Below are 22,237 nucleotides of genomic sequence, written 5' to 3' on the forward strand. Positions count from 1 at the left end.
AAAAAGCTTTCACAGTGCTGGAACTGCATCCTACAGACAGATGAGATCAACTTGTGCCAGAATGATTAGAGAAGAAGAGTATGGAAAAGGAAAGGAACTGCGTGACATGGCGTGGGCATGTATGGCTCTCAATGGAACTGGTTCTCTTGTATTTATCGATGATGTGACTGCTGACTAAAGCAGCAGGGTGAATTCTGAAGTGTTTCAGGCAATATGTTCTGCTCATATTAAGCCGAATGGTTCAGATCTCATTGGATGGCACTGCGCCACAGTGCAAATGAATAATGACCCAAAGAATACTGCAAAAGCAACCAAAGAGTATTTGAAGGGAAAGAAGTGGAATATTATGCAATGGCCAAGTCAATCACCTGAACCGAATCTGATTGAGCATTCATTTTACTTGCTGAAGACAAAACTGAAGGGAAAATGTCCCAGGAACAAGCAGGAACTGAAAACCGTTCCTATAGAGGCCTGGCAGAGCACCACTAGGCATGAAACCTAGTGTCTGGTGAGGTCTATGTGTTCCAGATTTCAGGCTGTAATTGATTATTCTGTCCAATTACTTTTGGTCCCCTAACAAGTGGGAGGCACATATGCAAACTGTTGTATTCCTACAGTGCTCACCTGATTTAGATGTAAATACCATCAAATTAAACCTGACAGTCTGCATCAAATCCGTTGTGTTGGTGTATAGAGCTAAAATGTTAGAATTGTGTAGATGTCTAAATATTTATGGACCTAACTGTGCATTATGATTATTTATGTTTTAATATTGTATTTATTAGGTAATTCTGAATGTTTCACAAAATGTTACAGAGCACACTACCTTAACAGGATGAGAGAATATGTTGTTTAGCATTAATTTTTACATTGTTTAACATTAATTCTATTTATTTACATGCTATACTGATTGCTTTTGTAAAGTAATCATTAATTTATTTGGTTGCTTAAAATCTCTTTCTAGAGACCAAAATATCACAGAATTCAATTTACAAATTTTTATTCTGCATAAGTAGGCATGTTGCTATTTATTTACACCCTGGCAACCACCCAATTAACTTTATATCAGCTTAAACTCTAGCAAGCAGTGTTTGTCTTGTTGTTGAGCTCCTCCAGGTCTTGTAAAGCTTCCTCCCCCCATGATATCAGAGGATTGAGTATATCTCCTGTATTAGCTGTCTTTATATAGTCATTATAATGGGGTCATGCAGGTTGGCGTTGCTGTGTTCTCCACAGGGAGCGCTCGTAGCACACGTCTCCTGGGAAAGCAGAGGTTGAGTCGAGTGTTATTATTAGCACAGGGTTCGCTTCTGCGCAGGGTAATTAAAGCGCTCGCCGAGCTGCTCTTTCCTGCGAGGCCTTGATTTAGCCCCAGTGTTAATTAGCGCTCCGTTAAGCCCCAGCGTTCCTGTGGAAGATCCCTTCGCTCTGTGCCCTTCTGCCCATCAGACTCCCGCTTAATCCCACCACGCTTCTCCAGACAGCAGAGACTCGCCTGCTGGATCAAAGACAGTCTGAATACAGTCACAAATATCACTCGGTATAGATCATGTGTGGAGGCTTATTGACACTTTCTGTGGACATTTAATGCCAAAACCAATTAATATATTTCTGTCAAATGTAAAGACATCCAAAATGCACTTATGTTTCTTTAATATATTATTATTTATTTGAATGTATTACAGTTGATACACCCCCCCCTTTGGTTTTTCTTTTCTTTTTTAAATATTTCCCTAATGATCTTTAACAGCAGGGACATTTTCACAGTAAGGCTGAATGTTTTTTTTTTTTCTTCTGGAGAAAGTCTTATTTGTTTTATTTAGACTAGTTTTTTATTTAAAAAAAAATAATTTTAAGGTCAAAATTATTAGCCCCTAAAGCTATATATTTTTTCGTTAGTCTACAGAACAAACCATCATTATACAATAACTTGCCTAATTACCCTAACAGTACCTAGTTAACCTAATTAATCCACTTAAGCCTTTAAAATATCACTCTAAGCTGTATAGAAGTGGCTTGAAAAATATCTAGTCAAATATTATTTACTGTCATCATGGCAGTTATTAGAAATGAGTTATCAAAACTATTATGTTTAGAAATGTGTTGAAAAAAATCTTCTCTCCATTAAACAGAAATTGGGAAAAAAATAAACAGGGGGGCTAATAATTCATGGGGGCTAATAGTTCTGACTTATGTATAACCATATGTATTTATGTTTGTTTAAACTCAAATCTAAAATACACTTAAGTTTCTTAAGTCATATTTTATCAGTTTGGCTTTGCAAATTTTAATTATGATGCATTTTTTTCCATTTAATTTTTAAGGGCAGTTTTCTTAATATTAGATTTTTTTTAAAATCTCCACTTCAGATGCACTTACACTAGGGATGTCCCGATTAGGTTTTTTTGCCCTCTACCAATACCGAAACGCATTTCAATATTTCTATAACACATAAAAAAATAAAAAAGAGTGAAGAAACAGATCTAGGATGTTCCTTATTTTTTTATTTAATTCACCCTATTGTCACATTCTACAACTCCGTTAACAAACAGAGCACTTCTGTGAGGTAACTTGAACAATCAAGTAATAAATAACATCAATTCTTCACTTTTGGGCTTTAGTGCAACAGTAAATATAAAAAATTGAATATAAAAACAAATAACAGCTCAACTTAAAATACCCGGAAAGTTTACATATCTCACAGCTTGCTATGCCAGCGTTGTCGTCATCAACTTTATAATTCCTCCAGACAGCAGACACACTCAAGCTTTCCGCTTCAAGCTGCTTCCGTGTTCTACTTTGCCAGCATTTAACCAATAGCATCTCTGAAACAAAGTGATTTCATGCCGCACTCTAGACTATAGTGTGAAGTCAAGAAAGATACATATACAATAAAGTCAGAATTAGTAGCCCCCCTGTGAATTTTTTTTTCTTCTTAAAATATTTTCCAAATGATTTTTAACAGAGCAAGGAAATTTTCATATTATGTCCGATAGTATTTTTTTGATAGTCTACAGAACACACCATCGTTATACAATAACTTGCCTAATTACCCTATCCCTCCTAGTTAACCTAGTTAAAGCTTTAAATGCCACTTTTAGCTGTATAAAAGTGTCTTGAAAAATATCTAGTCAATATTATTTACTTTCATCATGGCAAAAATAAAATAAATCAGTTATTAGAGGTGAGTTATTAAAACTATTATGTTTAGAACTGTGTTGATAAAATTCTCTCTCTTTTTAGGAGGTAACGTCAGATTCCAATAGAGTCTGAAACTGTGTAATTGGTTGCCATTTCTGATCACGTGATCAAATCTGGATATCCCCAACTTACACCACGCTTTATAGTTTTTTTCTTATTTACATTTTGAACATTTTATTTAACAGAGTTTATGTTCATAAAATATATGGCTGATTATCCACATTTCTTGAATTTTACCTGACTGCGCTTTTACTTCAAATTCTGAAACGGGTTCATTCTGTAAAATCCTGCAAGCAAGTGAGAAAGACAGAATCCTTGAAACTGACTTTATGCAGTGCTCAGATTTTCATGCTAGAAATGAATGTAATGCAATCTTTTTAATGTCCTTTAAAGTCACACTATTCTTCAGAAATCAATGAAATATGCTGACTTGCTGTTTAGAATGAATTTATTTGTTTTTGTTAAAACCACTTGCTGATTAGTATTTTTTGTGGAAACTGTGACACATTTCTTTAATTTTTTTTGATAGTAGATACATTTAGTAAGTTGTTCAATTTGATACATTAGATCAGAGATGCCCAAAGAAGGTCCCACAGGCCAAAGTTGGCCCCTTGTAACCTTTCATTTGGCCCACCATCCCATCTGAGAATGATGAAAATGGCTTGGGCGGATGCCTTTAACAGAGTCCATCATTGCTAATTTAAAGTAACCTTTTTTTTTTTTTTTATTGCTGAGCTACAAAAAAGCAAACTGACATAAAAATGGTTAATTAAATGTAAATTAATCTAAGTTAATGAAACATAAATACTGTCACTCGACAAATAGAGGACTATGAAGAAGACATCGGTGAGTAAATCAGGGCAAAAACTAATGCAACTTCATAAATTATAGATTTTTTTTTGTTTTGACTGTAATAAGTTCATTATAAAATGGTAAAAAAAAACAAAAAACGTATTAGTTAATATTAAGCAATGTTTTCTAGTCGTTTTTAAACATTATTAAAAAAATTAGGAATTTACACATGGCAACTATATTTACCTTTGGCCCACTAGCCTCAATCAAGTTTGGTTTTTGGCCCTTCATAAAAAGTTTGGGCACCCCTGCGTTAGATACATTACTGTTTGATTTGAACACTTTAATAATTCCTTTATCCATTTTCATATAAAATAAAAAACAAACACACTGACACCAGATTAGAATTTTTAAATCTTTATAAAGAATACAATTTGTGTTAAGCATTCTGAATTCTGCCAGTTCTTGACCTTAACGTGTGTCTCGTTCTTGATTTCACAGATCCCAGAATCCATCATTTCACGTGGCGTGCAGGTGTTGCCGCGGGACACCGCCTCTCTCAGCACCACGCCCTCTGAGTCTCCCTGTGCTCAGCAGTCCCGCCTCTCCACTGCCTCCTGCCCCACCCCCAAAGTAAGACTCCGCCCCTTCTCCTTCTCTTCACACACCATTCCTTATCCCCTCAGCTTTTCTGTTTGGTCATGCACTCTGATCCTCTGGATCCTCATCTGCTGCCCACTCATTGGCTGCTTGACACACTGCTTTGCATTCCAGACAGCAGTGACCATGCGCATGCCATGTGAGAGGAAGGGCGGGGCTTCTTCTTAACTGGCTGGATTTTAAGTGCAGACTGTTTGATTTTCTTAAGCATATAACAGCTTGATATTTTGGTCTAAAGGTGAGATTAGATCAGGGGTGGCGAACCTGTTTGGCATGATGAGCCAAAAAAAAAACTTTATCACTGCAAAGAGCCACACAACAGATGTGCAAACAACAGTATATCTGTCACAATAACTTATACACCTAATTATATAACGCAATAGTTTTCATGGATTTAAATTAGCCTACCTCATTTTACTTGACTCAGTGGGACACCTGACATTCCTTGGTTTCCACAATCTTTTTCAGGTCTGGCTCGTATTCAGTTGTGGCTACTCATAGTAACTCTTTCACATGTGTGTCAGTAAGAACAGAGCGATGCTTTGATTTCACTAGTTTCAGTGTAAAATCCCATTCAGATAAAAATGTTCTGCCCTCATCTTTGTATTTACGCTTAGCTGTACGCTTTCCTGACTCTGCCATGACGATTGATATTAACTAACTGCACGTCACTCGTGTTGCGCCCCAATCAAACGGGGCTTCAGTGTCAACCCTTGACTGAAGGCGTGTCTGAATGGAAGCGTCAGAAAATAAAATTCAGTCAGCAATAGGCCACTTTCTAGCAGGTGTATTTGCATACAGCGATCTGATTGGCTAACGCGTCCGTAAGCGCTTGAAAAGTTGAGCTACTCCCAGCTTCTGCAGCGAGCAACGTGAAGCCCCGTGTGAATGGGGCATTAGTCAATTGGTTATTATATGTTAAATCGCGCAAGAGGTTGAGCCGCACAAAAGCAGAAAGAGACGCAGAAGCCCCGTGTGAATGGGGCGTTAGTCAATTAGTTAATGTATGTTAAATCGCGCGAGAGGTTGAGCCGCACAAGAGCAGTAAAAGAGCCGCAAGCGGCTCGCGAGCCGCGGGTTCGCCACCCCTGGATTAGATGAATGCTTAAGCCTGGTTTATACTTCTGTGTCAAGTGATCTTCGGGACCCACGGTGCCAGCCTTGCGCGTAGCCATGCATTTATACTTTTGCGTGCTGTTTGTGTTTCGAAACTTTCGAAACGCTAGCTGGCAGTAGGTTTTTATGTTCCTATGTGTTGAGTTTCTTTGCTGGTGTTTTGTTTTTTTGAAGGCCACCTTAATGTACAAGTAGATAAAACTCGCTCATTCTGAGGCGGGAACCGGCAAACGTGCAACAATTTTAATCTTAAAGGTAAACACACAACAAAAGTTTCCAATTGGAGCTCTATAATGGGACTCGACACTTGCTCCATTGGGCTCGAAACTCTCAGTACCGTCTACGCACGTCACCAGTGCTAAACCGACCAATCACAGAGCTTCTGCTACGCGTCGTTGCAATGTGTACTTACATTTTTTTGAGAGGCGAGACTGTGCGAAGGCTGCGCTTGAACATACGCGTGCCCTTGACACAGAAGTATTAATCAGCCTTTAAGCTTCTAGCACACTGTGTCCAAAATTTTCTCATGTCCCTGTTTCTTATTTGTCATTCTAAATAGTTGTCACATACAAAAATCACAAAAATAAACATTTTAGAACCATTGGAGAACAATTTATCCAAAAACTCAGCAAAATGGAGACTTCAAATTGTCAAAAAAAACCACCATCCATGACGAACAAAACATGAGGCCATATTTTTTTATTTATTTTCATATACAGACATTTCTGAGAAAATATTTCTGATTAACTTTCTGACAAAATTTTTTTTACTATGTACAACGACCTTAAGAGAAACTTTTACTTCAAAATATTAATTCTTTTTTATTAAACCATATAAAACCATTTTATTAAGATGTTCTGTGCTGTTTAGAATTATTATTATTATTACTTTCAGTTTATTGGATACTTGACTGCATACAAGGGCCTTGAGAGGGACTTTTTATTCAAGATATCAATTCCTATTATTTTGTTAAGAAGTTCTGGAGCTTTTTAGAATTATTAATATTGATTTCAGTTTATGTTTTTTTTTTTTTTTAAATTCTGCATACAAGGACCTTCAGAGGGATCAGAGATATATTAGTTCTTACTATTTTATTAAGATGCTCTGAATCTGTTTAGAATTATTAATACTTTTATTAATAATATTTGAATTTTGAGTCAAATATCTCATAAACTAAAAGTATTAATAATTCTAAACAGATTCAGAGCATCTTAATAAAATAGTAAGAACTAATATATCTCTGATCCCTCTGAAGGTCCTTGTAATAATATTCATAATTCATGTTCTTGAGGTGTTTTGAATTTTTTGTGTGTGTGTCTTTATATTGTGTCTACATGTATATAAGTGTTATGTCTCAATTGTAAGCCATTTATCATCATACACCATCCCATCTAAACTTTTGACTGGAAAATGCTACTGGTGTAGTCGAGTCAACTCTTTTTGAATCTTTTCATTGTAACTTTTATAAGTTTCATTTTGTTGTGGATTGATACTTCGATTACATCACTTTCTCAGTGGTTACCTCATTTTTTTTTTTTTTGCGAGAGTGTGACTTTAGAAATATTTGTTTCTTGTTTTTGCCCTGCCAAGAGTGGCTGTGTCAAAAATGGCATACCCTTCTTTTACAACCATCCTTTAAAATCACATATTAATGATTTAATGTTTTAGGCTGTAGTCACAATGTCACAACTTGACAGCAGTATTCTTTTGCCCCTCTTATACACAAAAATACATCAATTGAGGCTTTTTCGTCAGAGCAACTACATGTGTTTGTGTAGCTCATAAAACCACAATAACGCAGGTCGTGTGTGTGTGAAATTTGTCAACATGCTGTGAATGAGAAATGTTTGGAGCTGTTGTAGTTTTTTTGTCTCCCTCTAGTGAACACAGTCTGCATTACAACCGTTTTCCTTCAGCAGATGACAGTAAATGTCTGACAGGTGTTAAACTTGATGCCCCAAATACTTGAAGTGCATAATAGAAATAATTTGCAGTCTTTTTATAGATTTTGTCTGTGTGTGAAAGGCCTGTGATAAGCAGAATTCCAGTAATGTGCTCTAAGCTGCAGCGTTGACCTCAGGCTAGTTTAGAATTCTGCTGACTTGTGTTTTTTCTTGACAAGTGTCTGGCAGTTTGGCTTTAGTTGCTAAACAAGGGTGTCAGGTGGCACTTAACAGTTTGAGGCTACAAAGGGGGAAGAACATGTCAAAGTCTGTGTGCTTGTGTGTGCGCGCATCATTATATGGAGATGTCCATCTATAGCGTTAAGTGTCTGGAAATTCATAAAGTCACTGCATGTTCGGAAATGTGTGGACGATTTATATTTAGATGAAGTACTGTGTGTGTGTGTGTGTGTGTGTGTGTTTGTCAGTGTGTGTGTGTCTGTATGTTCCTGAAGTGTGGAATGAAATGAAAATCTGATTACTGTATATATGTTTAAATCTTCAAGAACAGGTTCCAATATATATTACGGGGTGGCGCAGTAGGTAGTGTTATCGCCTTACAGCAAGAAGGTCGCTGGTTCGAGCCTCGGCTGGGTCAGTTGGCATTTCTTTGTGGAGTTTGCATGTTCTCCATGCGCTCGCTTAAAGAAATGCGGTACAGGTGAGTTGAGTAGGCTAAATTGTCTGTAGTGTATGAATGTAAATGAGTGTGTATGGATGTTTCCCAGAGATGGGTTCAGCTAGAAGAGCATCCGCTGCGTAAAACATGTGCTGGATAAGTTGGCGGTTCATTCCGCTGTGGCGACCCCGGGTTAATAAAAAGAACTAAGCCGAAAATAAAATGAATGAATATTGTGATATAAACACAATTTCACTTGATGACTATCTCTGTTTGGTAAGAATTCTTAATTTTAGATTGATTGGGATGATTTTTTTAATAGGAGGGTTTCTGCATAAAATATAATAAACTAATGACAAACACGAAATAAAACAAAAGAGCAACAAGACAGATAAAATAAACAGTACTTTACAGTTTCCAGACAGAATAATTGAATAATCAAATGGAACATTTGTAATTACATGTAAGATTAGCATAAAAAGTGATTAGTTTACTTAACTTTAAAAAAAGTGAGAAAACTTTTTGCCTGAATTAAGTTATTCAATTGACACATTTTTTATTGTAATCATTTAAGTTAATAAATTATGAACAAACTATGGGCATAATTATACAAATTAAGTCAACTTAATTGTTACACTTGCTTTTTTAAAGGCAATAAATATTCTACAGCGTAGAGTCTTCATTGTGTAAATTATTATATGCACTTAATCTTTTGGCAACATTAAAATTTCTTGTGCCCTAATGGCTTAAATTCACACATTGACTGCAGATCCTGCGATGTGACTATTGGTGATTCCCGCATTGTGATATTAATGCTAAAACGATATATTGTGCAGCTTCTATCTATCTATCTATCTATCTATCTATCTATCTATCTATCTATCTATCTATCTATCTATCTATCTATCTATCTATCTATCTATCTATCTATCTATCTATCTATCTATCTATCTATCTATCTATCTATCTATCTATCTATCTATCTATCTATCTATCTGTCTATCTATCCATCTATTTATCTATCCATCCATCCATCCATCCATCCATCCATCCATCGTATATAAAATATTAGAGAGACAGAACAAACCATTGTTATACAATAACTTGCCTAAATACCCTAACCTGCCTAGTTAACCTAATGAACCTAGTTAAACATTTAAATGTCACTTTAAGCTGTATAGAAGTGTCTTGAAAAATATCTAGTCAAATATTATTTACTGTCATCATGGCAAAGATAAAATAAATCAGTTATTAGAGATGAGTTACTAAAACTATTATTTTTAGAAATGTGTTGGAAAAAAATCTGCTCTTTGTTAAACAGAAATTGGGGAAAAAAATAAACGGTCTAAAAATTTAGGGGTGCTAATAAATCTGACTTCAACTGTATATGTACATCTATACATAGATGAGTGTGTATGTATAATGTATATATATATATATATATATATATATATATATATATATATATATATATATATATATGCTGACAGTTTTCTCATATAATAAACTGTGCGCAGTGCATTTTGTGTTCAACGAATCAGCAGTTTTAGACACAATATACTGTATGCATGAATGAAAAAAATGACAATTATGTTCTGGTCAGCAAAATGGCATGAGGCTAAATTCCAGTGTTCTGGTCATCGCTTCCATGTAATATGCTAAAATAATTCAAATCTTAACAACCCGGGGGGACAAAAAATCACATTTCATCAAAATAACAATCATGCCTGAAAGAAAGAAGCACATGATTAACTATCTTTCCTTAAGTATAACATACATCATCCAGAGGCAACACACACACACACACACACACACACACACACACACACACACACACACACACACACACACACTGCATTCCCTCAGCACAGCGTCCAGCTGTTACGTAAGCCTCTGTTTGGCTGTGAGCTCTCCATGCGCTCTAAACGCAGAGGTAATAATGCATAATAAGCTTTTACGCTCTCTCCGCTTCTCTTAACCCACTCAGAGCTGATCTGATTTCAGAAAAGGCTCGTGCGCACAGCCGTACATCCCTCAAGTCTGTGGTAGCACTTCCTCCAAATTTAGATCCCAGTGGTTTTTACTCATCCTCCGCTTTGCATGCTTTCTCACTCCACCTCTTTCTCCCCTCCTACACTCTCTGTCTTCATGCGTGTAGTGTGTGCGTGTGCCTATATGTGTGTGTGTGTGAGACGTGCGGCATTCTTCTGTGTATCGGGATAAAGCATGGTAAGCACCGTCTTTCTCCGCTCTGCTGCGTCACTGTGTTTTGTGATACACGTGTCTGTTTTGGATGTGCGTGCATGAGGGGTGTAAGTCGGTAGGGCTTGCAGGGGAATCATGGGGCTGGAGGATTTCAGGGTGCATGATCTACGGTGTACGGAGCAGTCACTTGGTTTCATAACCGCTGCAGTGGTGTAATGGGCTAGTGGAGGAGACGTTACTGTGGCTTTTCTGAATGGAGGATCCATCAGGCGCCACTGTTTGGAGGTGCAGTTTGATGAAGTTTCAGTTCTCAGGGCTGCATTTTCCAGCTGCAGGGAGAGTCATTTTGATTGTTTACGATCTGTGCACTCATGTTTGCTGCTTTGCACAGTGTGTTGTGTGCGTTTGCATATTGTGCATGGTGTTGTTGTGGTGTGGGGTTGGAGGATCTGTGTAACTTACTCGCTTTAGATATTTACCGTGGATTTTATTGGGATAAGTTTGTGAATTGGATGAAATAGTAGCAGTTTTATTAAAGAAAACAAAGCATTTATGTGCTGGAATATTTGGTACGACTGTAAACAAACCCTTTGTTTATGGAGATGAACTGTTTTTAGGAATTATATTAAAGGTATTGTGTGAATGAGATAATACATGATGACCTTATAATATAATATAATATAATATAATATAATATAATATAATATAATATAATATAATATAATATAATATAATATAATATAATATGATATGATATGATATGATATAATATATGCAAAAGTAAAAGGCCAAAATTTATTTTTTTTGCTTACATGAAGTAAACACCTTTTTTATGGAGATAAAGTGGAGATAAAGGGTATATAATATAATATAATATAATATAATATAATATAATATAATATAATATAATATAATATAATATAATATACAATTAATATAATATAATATAATATAATATAATATAATATAATATAATATAATATAATATAATACAATTAAATATAATATAATATAATTTAATATAATTTACAATAATTTAATATAATATTATATAAAATAATATTATATTATATTACATAACATAACATAACATAACATAACATAACATAACAATATAAAATGTCAACCCTCCCGTTTTTGCAAGGATTCTCCCATATTTTACCATTCTATCCTGCTATCATCCTGTTTAAATATTTTCCCCTAAATCTCCCGTATGTTTATTTTTTCTCTGAAAAGTGAAGGTAGCATCAAAGAGTTGTTCCTATACAATATTTTGGCTTAAGAGCATGTTGAAATTAATATTAAAATAGCAGCATTCACTTCATTCCCAATAAAGCTATACGTTGGTGCTGACTGATGGACATACAATATAGTGATAAAGACACTGTTCCCAGATCAACTTTTGTAACGTTATGCGATTTTAAAGAGCAGTGAAAGTGGACACTTTTGGATTTGGGTGTGTTTTTAAAGACAAATAAACTTATTAATATGTAAACATGTCCGTATTTCCTGTATTTTTACATCCCAATGTTGACAGGTATATAATATAATATAATATAATATAATATAATATAATATAATATAATATAATATAATATAATATAATATAATATAATTAATATAATATAATATAATATAATATAATATAATATAATATAATATTATATTATATTATATTATACAATTAAATATAATATAATAGAATATAATATAGTTATAAAATGTTTTGAAGAGTAACGAGTAACTAACAACTTTAAAGTGTTAAGATAATACCAGACAAAGATTGAAGAAACTGAGGGCATGTAAATACATTAGTGCTGAAAAACTAAAAAAGACACAAGTGAACATAATCGGTGAACCAATGAGTAACCATAGATATAACCACAGAAATAATCTAGAATAAAACAAACAAGAAAAACTAACTAATTTAAGTAAACTTGAAGGTACGTGTACACAGTGTACACACTGAAAGAACAGAGACCAAATGTCACACACATACACATGTGTATGGGTTGTGTATGGGTGTCTATTTATCCATAGGTGTTGTAATAGGAGTGTAACAACACATTGAAATGGGTCTATATATTGATCAAATGATATATTAATTATTTGCATTTTTTTATTTTGACATTCAGCATTTTTATGTTCATCAATGTATTTACACAATAGCATGCATTGTTGTGTTGCTTACACATGCATGCCTCATCGCGATGCAGCAACTGCAGCTGAATGGATGTGTGCATGGTTAGGGCAGCCTGGGCGTTTCCGGTGAACTGTCATGTCATCCTAAACTTGCTGCGTTTAAGATCTGCCTCGCTTAAAATCAATGATCTTCACTGCCTGATTAAGACAAGATTCGAAGTGGGCCCCACACACCGTGCAAGATGTCTTAGATTATATTGCATTGTGTTGCGCCACATCTTTAAAATATTAACGTTTATTTTTAATGCTGTTTTTTCTATGAACATAGTGGGTAGTGCTTAACTGCTCCTCCTCATAGTGCTTTCATGGTTATTCTTTGCTCAAACATCTAAGTGAATGCTTCTAATTATAAACCAAGTATTACACTTTCATTTCTGAAAAAAGGAACATCATAAAATTGAAGATAAAGTATTGCATCAACCTTTTACTGGAATTTTTTTGTCTGGTATATAAATGTTCTGCATATATTGTGCATATATAACACACATTTTTTCATTTATATTTTTCTATATTTTTTAATTAAAAACCAAACAAACTACAGTGCAGTTTTTTTGATGCGGATGATACAGAATGGGAAATTCTTACAGAGTTGAATTTTCTGGATTGTGTATACTTTGGTTACATTAGTGAGTTAATTAACATGTAATTGGTTCTTTAAATTAATAAATCTATAATATCATATATTACAATTTATTCAGTAATTTTTCTTCGGCTTAGTCTTTATTAGAGAGGTAACCCCAGCGGAATAAACCGTCCACTATTCCAGCATATGTTTTACGCAGCGGATGCCCTTCCAGCCGCAACCCAGTATTGGCAAACACCCATACACACTCATTCACACACATACACTACGGCCAATTTAGGTTACCAAGTCACCAATAGAGCATGCCATTGGACTGTGTGGGAAACTGGAGCACCTGGAGGAAACCCATGCCAACAAGACGAGAGTATGCCAACTTCACACAGAAACACGAACTGACTTGAACCACTGAGCCACCATGCCATCAATATATTACTAAATATAATATATTAATATCGATATATCAATTGATATACCACTGAATCAAATCTAAGCAAAATTGTGATGCATAATTTTTGAAGTAACAATAAATATTGTATCCCTGCTTGAGTATCGATATCATATCGTATGGTGACAAGGTGTCTGGTTAAGTGTGCGCAAGTTCATTATTTTAAATGGAGACTTGCATATGCAAAAATATGCAGACACACCTAGTTGAAAGCATCTTAACTTTTTAGAATGCCACAAATGCACTATAAGTCATGCGACTAGAACCAAATAATCAGCTTCACACTTGAATGGAATATACACATTTCAGTAATAACAGTAAACTAATGACCTTAGAAAAACGCAGAAGCCGTAAACAATTCAGTGCTCTATACTTTTAAAACTTAAAATGAAAAATGAAAGAAAAAAATGAAAAGCTGCTTCAGCAAGAGTTTGTTGGTGGTGGATTTTTGAAGAATGTTGTTTGATCGTAGCTTTGCAATGACTGACACCACGGGACCGTGAGCTCAGATGTGCAATATCACGATGTGATATACGATATATATTGTTACATTAAAAATTATGCATAACAGTTTTGCTTGGATTTTATATTATATTATATTATATTATATTATATTATATTATATTATATTATATTATATTATATTATATTATATTATATTATATTATATTATATTATATTATATTATATTATTCATCCATTCATTTTCCTTTTGGCTTAGTCCCTTTATTAATCCATGGTCACCACAAAGGAATGAACCACCAACTTATCAAGCACATGTTTTGCGCAGCGCATGCCCTTACAGCGGCAATCCATCTCTGGGAAACATCTATACACACTCATTCACACTCAGACTATGGACAATTTAGCCTACCCTATTCACCTAAAACGCATCTAGGGGACACCGGAGCACCGAGAGAAACCCACGCGAACACGGGGAGAACATACAAACTCCACACAGATGTGTCAACTGACCCAGCCGAGGCTCGAACCAGCGACTTTTTTGCTGTGAGGCGACAGCTCTACCTACTGCGCCATCTTATCTTATCTTATCTTATATTATCTTATCTTATCTTATCTTATCTTATCTTATCTTATCTTATCTTATCTTATCTTATCATCTTATCTTATCTTATCTTATATATTTTTTTTGCTTTCCAGCTCGAGCATGCACAGGACATAAGCTGCGTCCCAAATGGCACACTATACACTATGCATTCATGCACTGTGTACTCATGCACTTACACACTCAACAGTATGTATATGTATGTAGTGTCGTCCCAAATGGAGCACTGATGTTTTTTTTACTAAGCAGAAATTCAAGCAGTTTCCCAGATGACGTTTGATGGTTGCCAAATTAGTGAAATAAATGACAAAAGTACCAAATAATACCTGCCATGAGTATAACCACATTCACCATCAGGAGGCGCTATAATCATTCTCGTAGTAGAATTATGCTTTCACAATCCACAATAAATAAAGCTAACCAACATGTGCGCCAGACAGCTTCGTCCCTTCAACTACGTGAGCAAAGCTGCAGTCGTTAAGTGTGTGAAGTGTCCACCATTACACACTTCATTTTACCGGTTGAATAAGTGCATCATCCGGGTAATTAAAGTGCACTTATTCTTTTTAGAGATTTCAGTGTGAACGCACTATTTACACTATTTTTACTGCAACATGGTGTAAAATAGTGCATAAGTATACAATTTGGGACGCGACTATAGTGTCATGTCTGACGTAATCTGTACTTTGCTTGAGTTTGCAATGGTTGATTCTATTTTGAAAATGAACCAATATACATGAAATGGACTGTATCATTGTAAACTATATAAAATAGAAAACTCTGAAACCATTGAACCAGTATTTAATTATTTAATACCATAAAACCAGTGTTTAATTATTAGTTGAGTGAATTTTTGCATCCCTGTTGTATTATAGTAAGCAAATATTTGTTGTTATTCAAATGTCACAGTACTTTGATGAATTTCTCTACAGATAACAGCCGCAGATGATAAGAGCAGCACTTTATGGCACTAGTTTCATGATAGTATCAAAGCACTTAATCTCTGGTGTGTGAGATGATGTATGATGAAATGAAATAACGGCAGTATGAGACAGAGGCAGAAAGACTAAGATTGAAGCTCACCCTGCGCTTCACTGGCTGGAGTTGTGTGGCCGCTCGGGGGACAGTGAGTGTGTTGTGTGTTCACTGAGGCAAGTGTATGCTGTGTTCAGTGGTGTGTGTGTGTGTGTGTGTGTGTGTGTGTGTGTGTGTGTGTGTGTTTGCAGGGTGAGGGTGAACTGCCTGCAGGGGCTTACAGCAACACACATGGAGGAAATAAAAATAAAATACTGTAATTAAACAAGGGTGTTTATACTGAAATATAGTCACATGTTTTATAACCGAAAAGAACAAAAACAGTAAAATTATTTTCTTTTTATTCAATTTACTTTTTTTGTGTCATGTGCTGTTTTATTACTTTATTTGCTTTTTTTTCTTCTTTTTTTGTTTTGTTTTCTGTTCTAGTTTAATGTTTTGCTTTTTATTTGTTTTGTTTTCTGTTCTAGTTTAATGTGTTGAACTTTTTTTGCTTTTTGTAGTTTGGATTCTTTTTCTTGTCTTTTGTTTATTTGCTTTTTTATTTTTGTTTAATTGTGCTTTTGTTTTATTTTGTTGTTATTATTTAGTTTTATTTTTTGTGTTGAGTTATGTTTTTTTCTGCTTTGCTCTACTTTCTTCTCTGTTTTGTTTGTTTTTTTGTATTATGTTTTGTTTTAGTCTTTTATTTGCTTTGTTTATTTTTTTGTTGGCATTTTGTTTTCTTTTCTGTTCTTTTTTGTTGTTTTACTTTTTTTTGTTTATTTTTTGTTATTTTATTTGCTTTGTTGTTTATTTTTGTTTTATTTTGGTTTAATTTTATTTTGTTGTTATGTTTTTGTATTACCTTTTTGTGTTGACCTATGGTTTGTTTTCTGCTTTGCTCTACTTTTTTCTGATCAGTTTTATCTTGATTTGTTTGTTTTGTTGGTTTGCTTTTTGTGGTTTTGTTTCATTTTTTTTATTTAATTTAATTATTTGTGTTATGTGTTGTTTTGTTTTTGCTTTGCTTTTTGAAGTTTTGATTAATTTTTTTTATTCATTTATCTTGTTTTATTTGCTTAGATTTTTGTTGAATTTTACTTATGTTTTATTTTGTTATAATTTTGTTTTTGTTTCACTTCTTTGTGTTGAGTTTGGTTTGTTTCTGCTCTGTTTGGTTTGTTTTTGTTGTTATGCTACTGCTTGTGGCTGCACTATGCAAATCTGACATTACGATGTTTTGATTTTCTGCTATAAATATGGTGATATTGATGAGATATATACAGTACATAGGCAAGGTATTGTATAATGATGGTTTGTTCAGTAGACTGTAGCTTATGTAGCTAGAAATATAGGTAATATAGCTAAAAATATATATAGCTTAAAGGGGCTAATAATTTTGACCTCAAATGGTTTTCGAAAAATTAAAAACTGCTTTTATTCTAGCTTTCTCCAGAAGAAAAAAATATTATCAGACATACTGTGAAAATTTTACCAGATGACTTGAAAACTGCTATCTAAAAAGAATTTTTGAATTTATTTTGAGTGAAATGATTTTGTAATGAAGTGAATCATTCATAAAATGTCAAAAAACAAAATAAAAAGTGATTTTTGGGTATTCAGGGCAGTCAAATAGTCGTCAGCTTCAGAATTTGAATAATCAAATGTAAAATGACACTGCAAAAGTCTTTGCTGTTTGAATAATTCAATAAAATTATTCTTTGTTAAAGATACAAATGGTAAAATTTCTTGTGTAAAGTAAAAAATAATTTCTCAATACTTTGAACACTGTCAGGCCTTAAAAACACATGCAAATGAAAAACTTTTACTGTATTATAGTTAAACTCTACAAAAACTACACAATTCTCATGTGTCTGTTTCTCCTAGTCAACTATAATCATACCTCAACATTGCAGATCCTGCAATGTGACTATTGGGGATGTGCACATTGTGATATCGATGCTGAAACGATATATTGTGCAGTACCTATTTTAACAATAAAGGAAATTATTTAGTGTGTGTGTGTTGGTCTAAGAGACAGTTTACCTGCTTGCCCTCTCTGGAAGTGTAATAAATGGACATTGACAGCCGGATGACCCTTTACCCCGAGCCCACTGCACCTCCACCTCCTCTCTCTGTTCGATTGATGAATGGAGAGGAGATTGAAGGTCAGCTGAAGGAGAGAACAGGCCATTACTACATAGCCCTGTCATTGAATCTGACAGGTGTGTGACAGTGGTGGAGAAGATACATATTGCATCTGGCAGGGCCTCTGCATTTAATTTAATCATTAGTGTGTGTGTGTGTGTGTGTGTGTGTGTGTGTGTGTGTGTGTGTGTGTGTGTGTGTGTGTGTGTGTGTGTGTGTGTGTGTGTGTGTGTGTGTGTGTGTGTGTGTGTGTGTTGTTAAAGAATAGTGCAAGGAATCAAATCAAGGACATTTAGTGGTTTACCGTAGGCCTGATTGATTCTTGTATTTTACACTAACTTTGCATTTATTTTTTATATTTACATCAGTCCATGCTGTATTTTATAATATATTTTATTTTTGTTTAATTTTAGTTATTCATTGGTTTGGTTATTCTAATGAATAGGCCGAAATTTACCATGCAGCCTTATCTTTATTTTCTGCAAACCTGTTTTGTTTTGATTTTTGATTTGATTTGATTTGGTTTGGTTTGGTTTTATTTGTTTTTGGTCAGTTTTGTTATTTAGTTTTATTGTTGTTTAGTTTTTTAGTTTAGTTTTGTTTGTTTTGTTTTATTTACTTTTATTTTATTTAGCTTTGTTTTATTTAATTTAGTTATGTATTAAATTATATATATTTTGTTTGTATTTTGCCTTGGCTTTATTACGTTTTTGTTAACTTTTTTTCTTTTTTTTTTAACTTAATTTGTTTCGTAGTTTTTTTTTTGTTTTGCTTTGTGTATTTCCTTTTCTCCTATCATTTATATTGCCTTGCTTTGTTTTTGTTTGTTTGTATTCCTTCTATTCTATTCCTGCTATTTTAAATTTAGTTTTGTTCTATTCTCTTCTTTTCTGTTCTTCTATTTTTATCTGATTCACTTTCATAACTTAAAAAAACACTAATTATTTTCTCCTTTTGTGTAGCAGTCTTGCAAGCTTCACAAGCTTTTATTATAAATAATATATTATATTTTGGAATGACCTATCTCCATATCTAATTAGTTGCATGTTTTATTCCTCTAAAGTGAGTCTCACTTTAGAAATGTGCGCAGTTGTCAATCTGGCAGTGATTTTTTTTTTTCTGCATCCTTTCTCGAATGTTACTCTCTAGAAGTCCGGCCCAGCACTCGCTTTACAAATGCTGTTTGTATGTGTTTGCCCTGCTCATGGCTGCCGTGTTAACCCTGGTCTTCCCTGTTCCCTCTCTCCCTGCACCAGGCCCGGCTCACCTCCTGCTCATCCACTTATAGTGTCACAGAGGTACAGCATGTTTTAACACAGCACCGCCCGTCACCCTGCGTTTAACCACGCCCCCTCTCCGAGACCCTGACAATCATTGCTCAACATCACCCTGTGATTAACCACGCCCCTCTCAGAGACTTGGCCAATCATTACTCACTCATCTCACACGTGCACAAGCTCATCCATGCGGAGCAATTCATTTTTTCACCTTCAGTAGAGCCTCATAGTTTGTTGATGTGTTGGAGTGTGAGGATTGTGTGTGTGATTCAGTTCATTAGATTCTCATCGGCTATGAGCTACTCCATATATAAGGATAAAGTAATGAGATTTGTCAATTGGATAAATGTTCAAGATAAAGTGTAGAATTTCATAATTTCTATATAAAAAGAAAGCTGCAGTAAGCAATGTTTTTAAATGTTACTTCCACTTAAAATTAAATGTATTAAATATGATGATGATGATGATGATTATTATTATTATAGATAATGTTAGACAATTGACAATCATAATAATAATAATAATAATAATACTAATAATAGTATTATTATAATAACAACAATAATAATATTAAAAATATAATAATAATAATAATTATTATTATTATTATAGATAATGTTAGACAATTGACAGTCATATAATAATAATAGCAGTAAACATAATAATAATAATAATAATAATAATCATCATCATCATCATCATAATGATAATAATAATAATAATAATAATAATAATAATAATAATTATTATTATTATTATTATTATTATTATTATTGTTGTTGTTATTATTAATATTGTATGACTGTCAATTTAACAAGTTAGACAATTGACAGTCAAATAATAATAATAATAATAATAATAATAATAATATTATTGTTATTAAAATATAATAATTATTATTATTATATTTTATTATTATTATTATTATTATTATTATTATTATTATTATTATTGCTATTACTATTGTTATTCTTCTTCTTCTTCTTATTATTATTATTATTATATGACTCAACTGTCTGACAATATTTATAATAATAATAATAATAATAATAATAATAATAATAATAGTAATAATAATAATAATTATAATTATTATTTTTATTATCATTAATAATAATAATTATGATTAGAAGAATAAATAATAAACATTTAATATTGTTATTGTTACTAATAAACTATAAGCTTTAAAAAATTTTTTGTAAAATGTTGTAAAAAGTATATAATAACTATCATATTTTATCCATTTTTGACAAGCTTTATTATTTAAAAAAGTTTTTAAACTTCACTTTGCACTTTATTTTCCATGCATTTACTGTAATATTAAAAGTTAATGAAATTGCATATTATAAAATTATGCACATTACAGAATTATGCATAACGTGTCATTTAACCCTGAACAGATCTGTTCATAAGCCTTACTTTGCATTAACAGTAAACATGATGTAAGATTATGGCAAAAAGGTGAATGGCGGCTGAATTGCTTACCGCAGCTTTAATAGCCACCAAATGAACACTTTTCAAGACTTAAAAGCATAGTTCACCTACAAATGAAATTGAGTGCTTCAGGCATCTTTTCATGTTGAAAACAAAAGAAGATATTTTGAATAATGTTGAAAACCGGTGGCCATTAACACCCATAATAGGAATAAAATTACCATGGGAATCGATGGCTACCAGTTTTCCAACATTCTTCAAAATTTTTCTTTTTGGTGAAGATAAGAAAGAAACTCCTCCTAAAGGGTTTGAAACAAGTACAGTGTGACTAAACAAGGATTTGATTTTCATTTTTGGGCGCACTGTCCCTTTAAGACTTTTTTTATCTCTCATGATGTTGTACTGTTCTGCAACGCTTCTAGTTTCACCAAAGTTGGAGGGCATACAGAAACTAGCTTGTTTTGTTGTAGATCAGATTTATGCTGCAGCTGCTTTGCTCCTCTTCAGTTGCGTAGTAGTAGTGGGATTATTTTGCTCTTATGACTTTCAGCCTTATTCCCCCTCATGTCCTCCACATCAGTGTTAGCTGAGAGAGTGAATGTGAGTGCGCGCACGTGTGTGTTTGAGGTGAGTTACTGTCCTATGGCTTCCTCCAGGCCTCACGGAGAGAGTTCAGGGCTCACCTGGATGATGTCATCTCGCACAAGTCAAGGTACTCTACCTTGGACCAGGTAAACAGACCACCCTTTCTGCCCTACTCTTCACATTAACCACCACTCAGTCAGTCACACATACACACACATAGAATGGAGTCTTCCTTCAGAGTGTTGCACATGGCCCATGATTATGTACAGCAGGCCAATTTGTTTTGCTATAGCTTCGACTTCTTGTCTGAATCTCTCTCTCTCTCTCTCTCTCTCTCTCTCTCTCTCTCTCTCTCTCTCTCTCTTTGTTCTTTTCCAAATTCTGGTGATCTACCTTGCTTCAGATTTGGCTAAATATATTTTTAACAACATATTTAATATTTCTTTGGCAGTTTGCGTATTACTACAGGTTACCTGAAAAAAGTCTTGTTGCCTATCCAAGTTTTAGGAACAACAAATAATAACTTGATTTCTAATTGATCATTTGGTATCAGAAGTGGCTTATATGAAAGGCAAAGACCTCTAGATTACACTTATTTTACCCAAACAAAATATGACCATGCCTTCATTTTTAATTAATTAATTAGGACAGTAACAAAAACTTGTCACTTAACAGAAATAATGCACAGTATTGAATGATGAATATCAGTATATAATAGAATCAGTATATTGAATCAAGTCATGGTGCAGTGGAAAAAGATTTAATATTGTGTATGACTTCCATGAGCTTAGAAGACTGCATCCATTCATCTCTGCAATAACTGAAATAACTTATTAATAAAGTTATCTGGAATGGCAAAGCATTCTTGCAGGACTCCCAGAGATCATCAAGATTTGTTGTATTCATCTTCAATGCCTCCTTCTTCATTTTACCCCTTGTGACTG

General features: G+C 33.8%; 1 protein-coding gene across 30 annotated transcripts in view; it reads left to right on the forward strand.

The window, feature by feature from the left end:
- The window catches only part of gphna (gephyrin a), a 186,023-nt gene that overhangs the window by 110,673 nt on the left and 53,113 nt on the right, over positions 1–22,237 (forward strand). For 10 of the 30 annotated variants that reach the window (XM_021467169.3, XM_021467173.3, XM_017351644.4 and 7 more), the window contains 3 exon segments: positions 4,495–4,626; positions 19,254–19,295; positions 21,365–21,439. In XM_021467169.3, coding sequence (XP_021322844.1) covers positions 4,495–4,626; positions 19,254–19,295; positions 21,365–21,439 — 249 coding nt within the window. 30 annotated transcript variants of the gene reach the window in all.

The sequence above is a fragment of the Danio rerio genome, chromosome 17 (genome assembly GCF_049306965.1).
Source record: "Danio rerio strain Tuebingen ecotype United States chromosome 17, GRCz12tu, whole genome shotgun sequence".
NCBI lineage: Eukaryota > Metazoa > Chordata > Actinopteri > Cypriniformes > Danionidae > Danio > Danio rerio.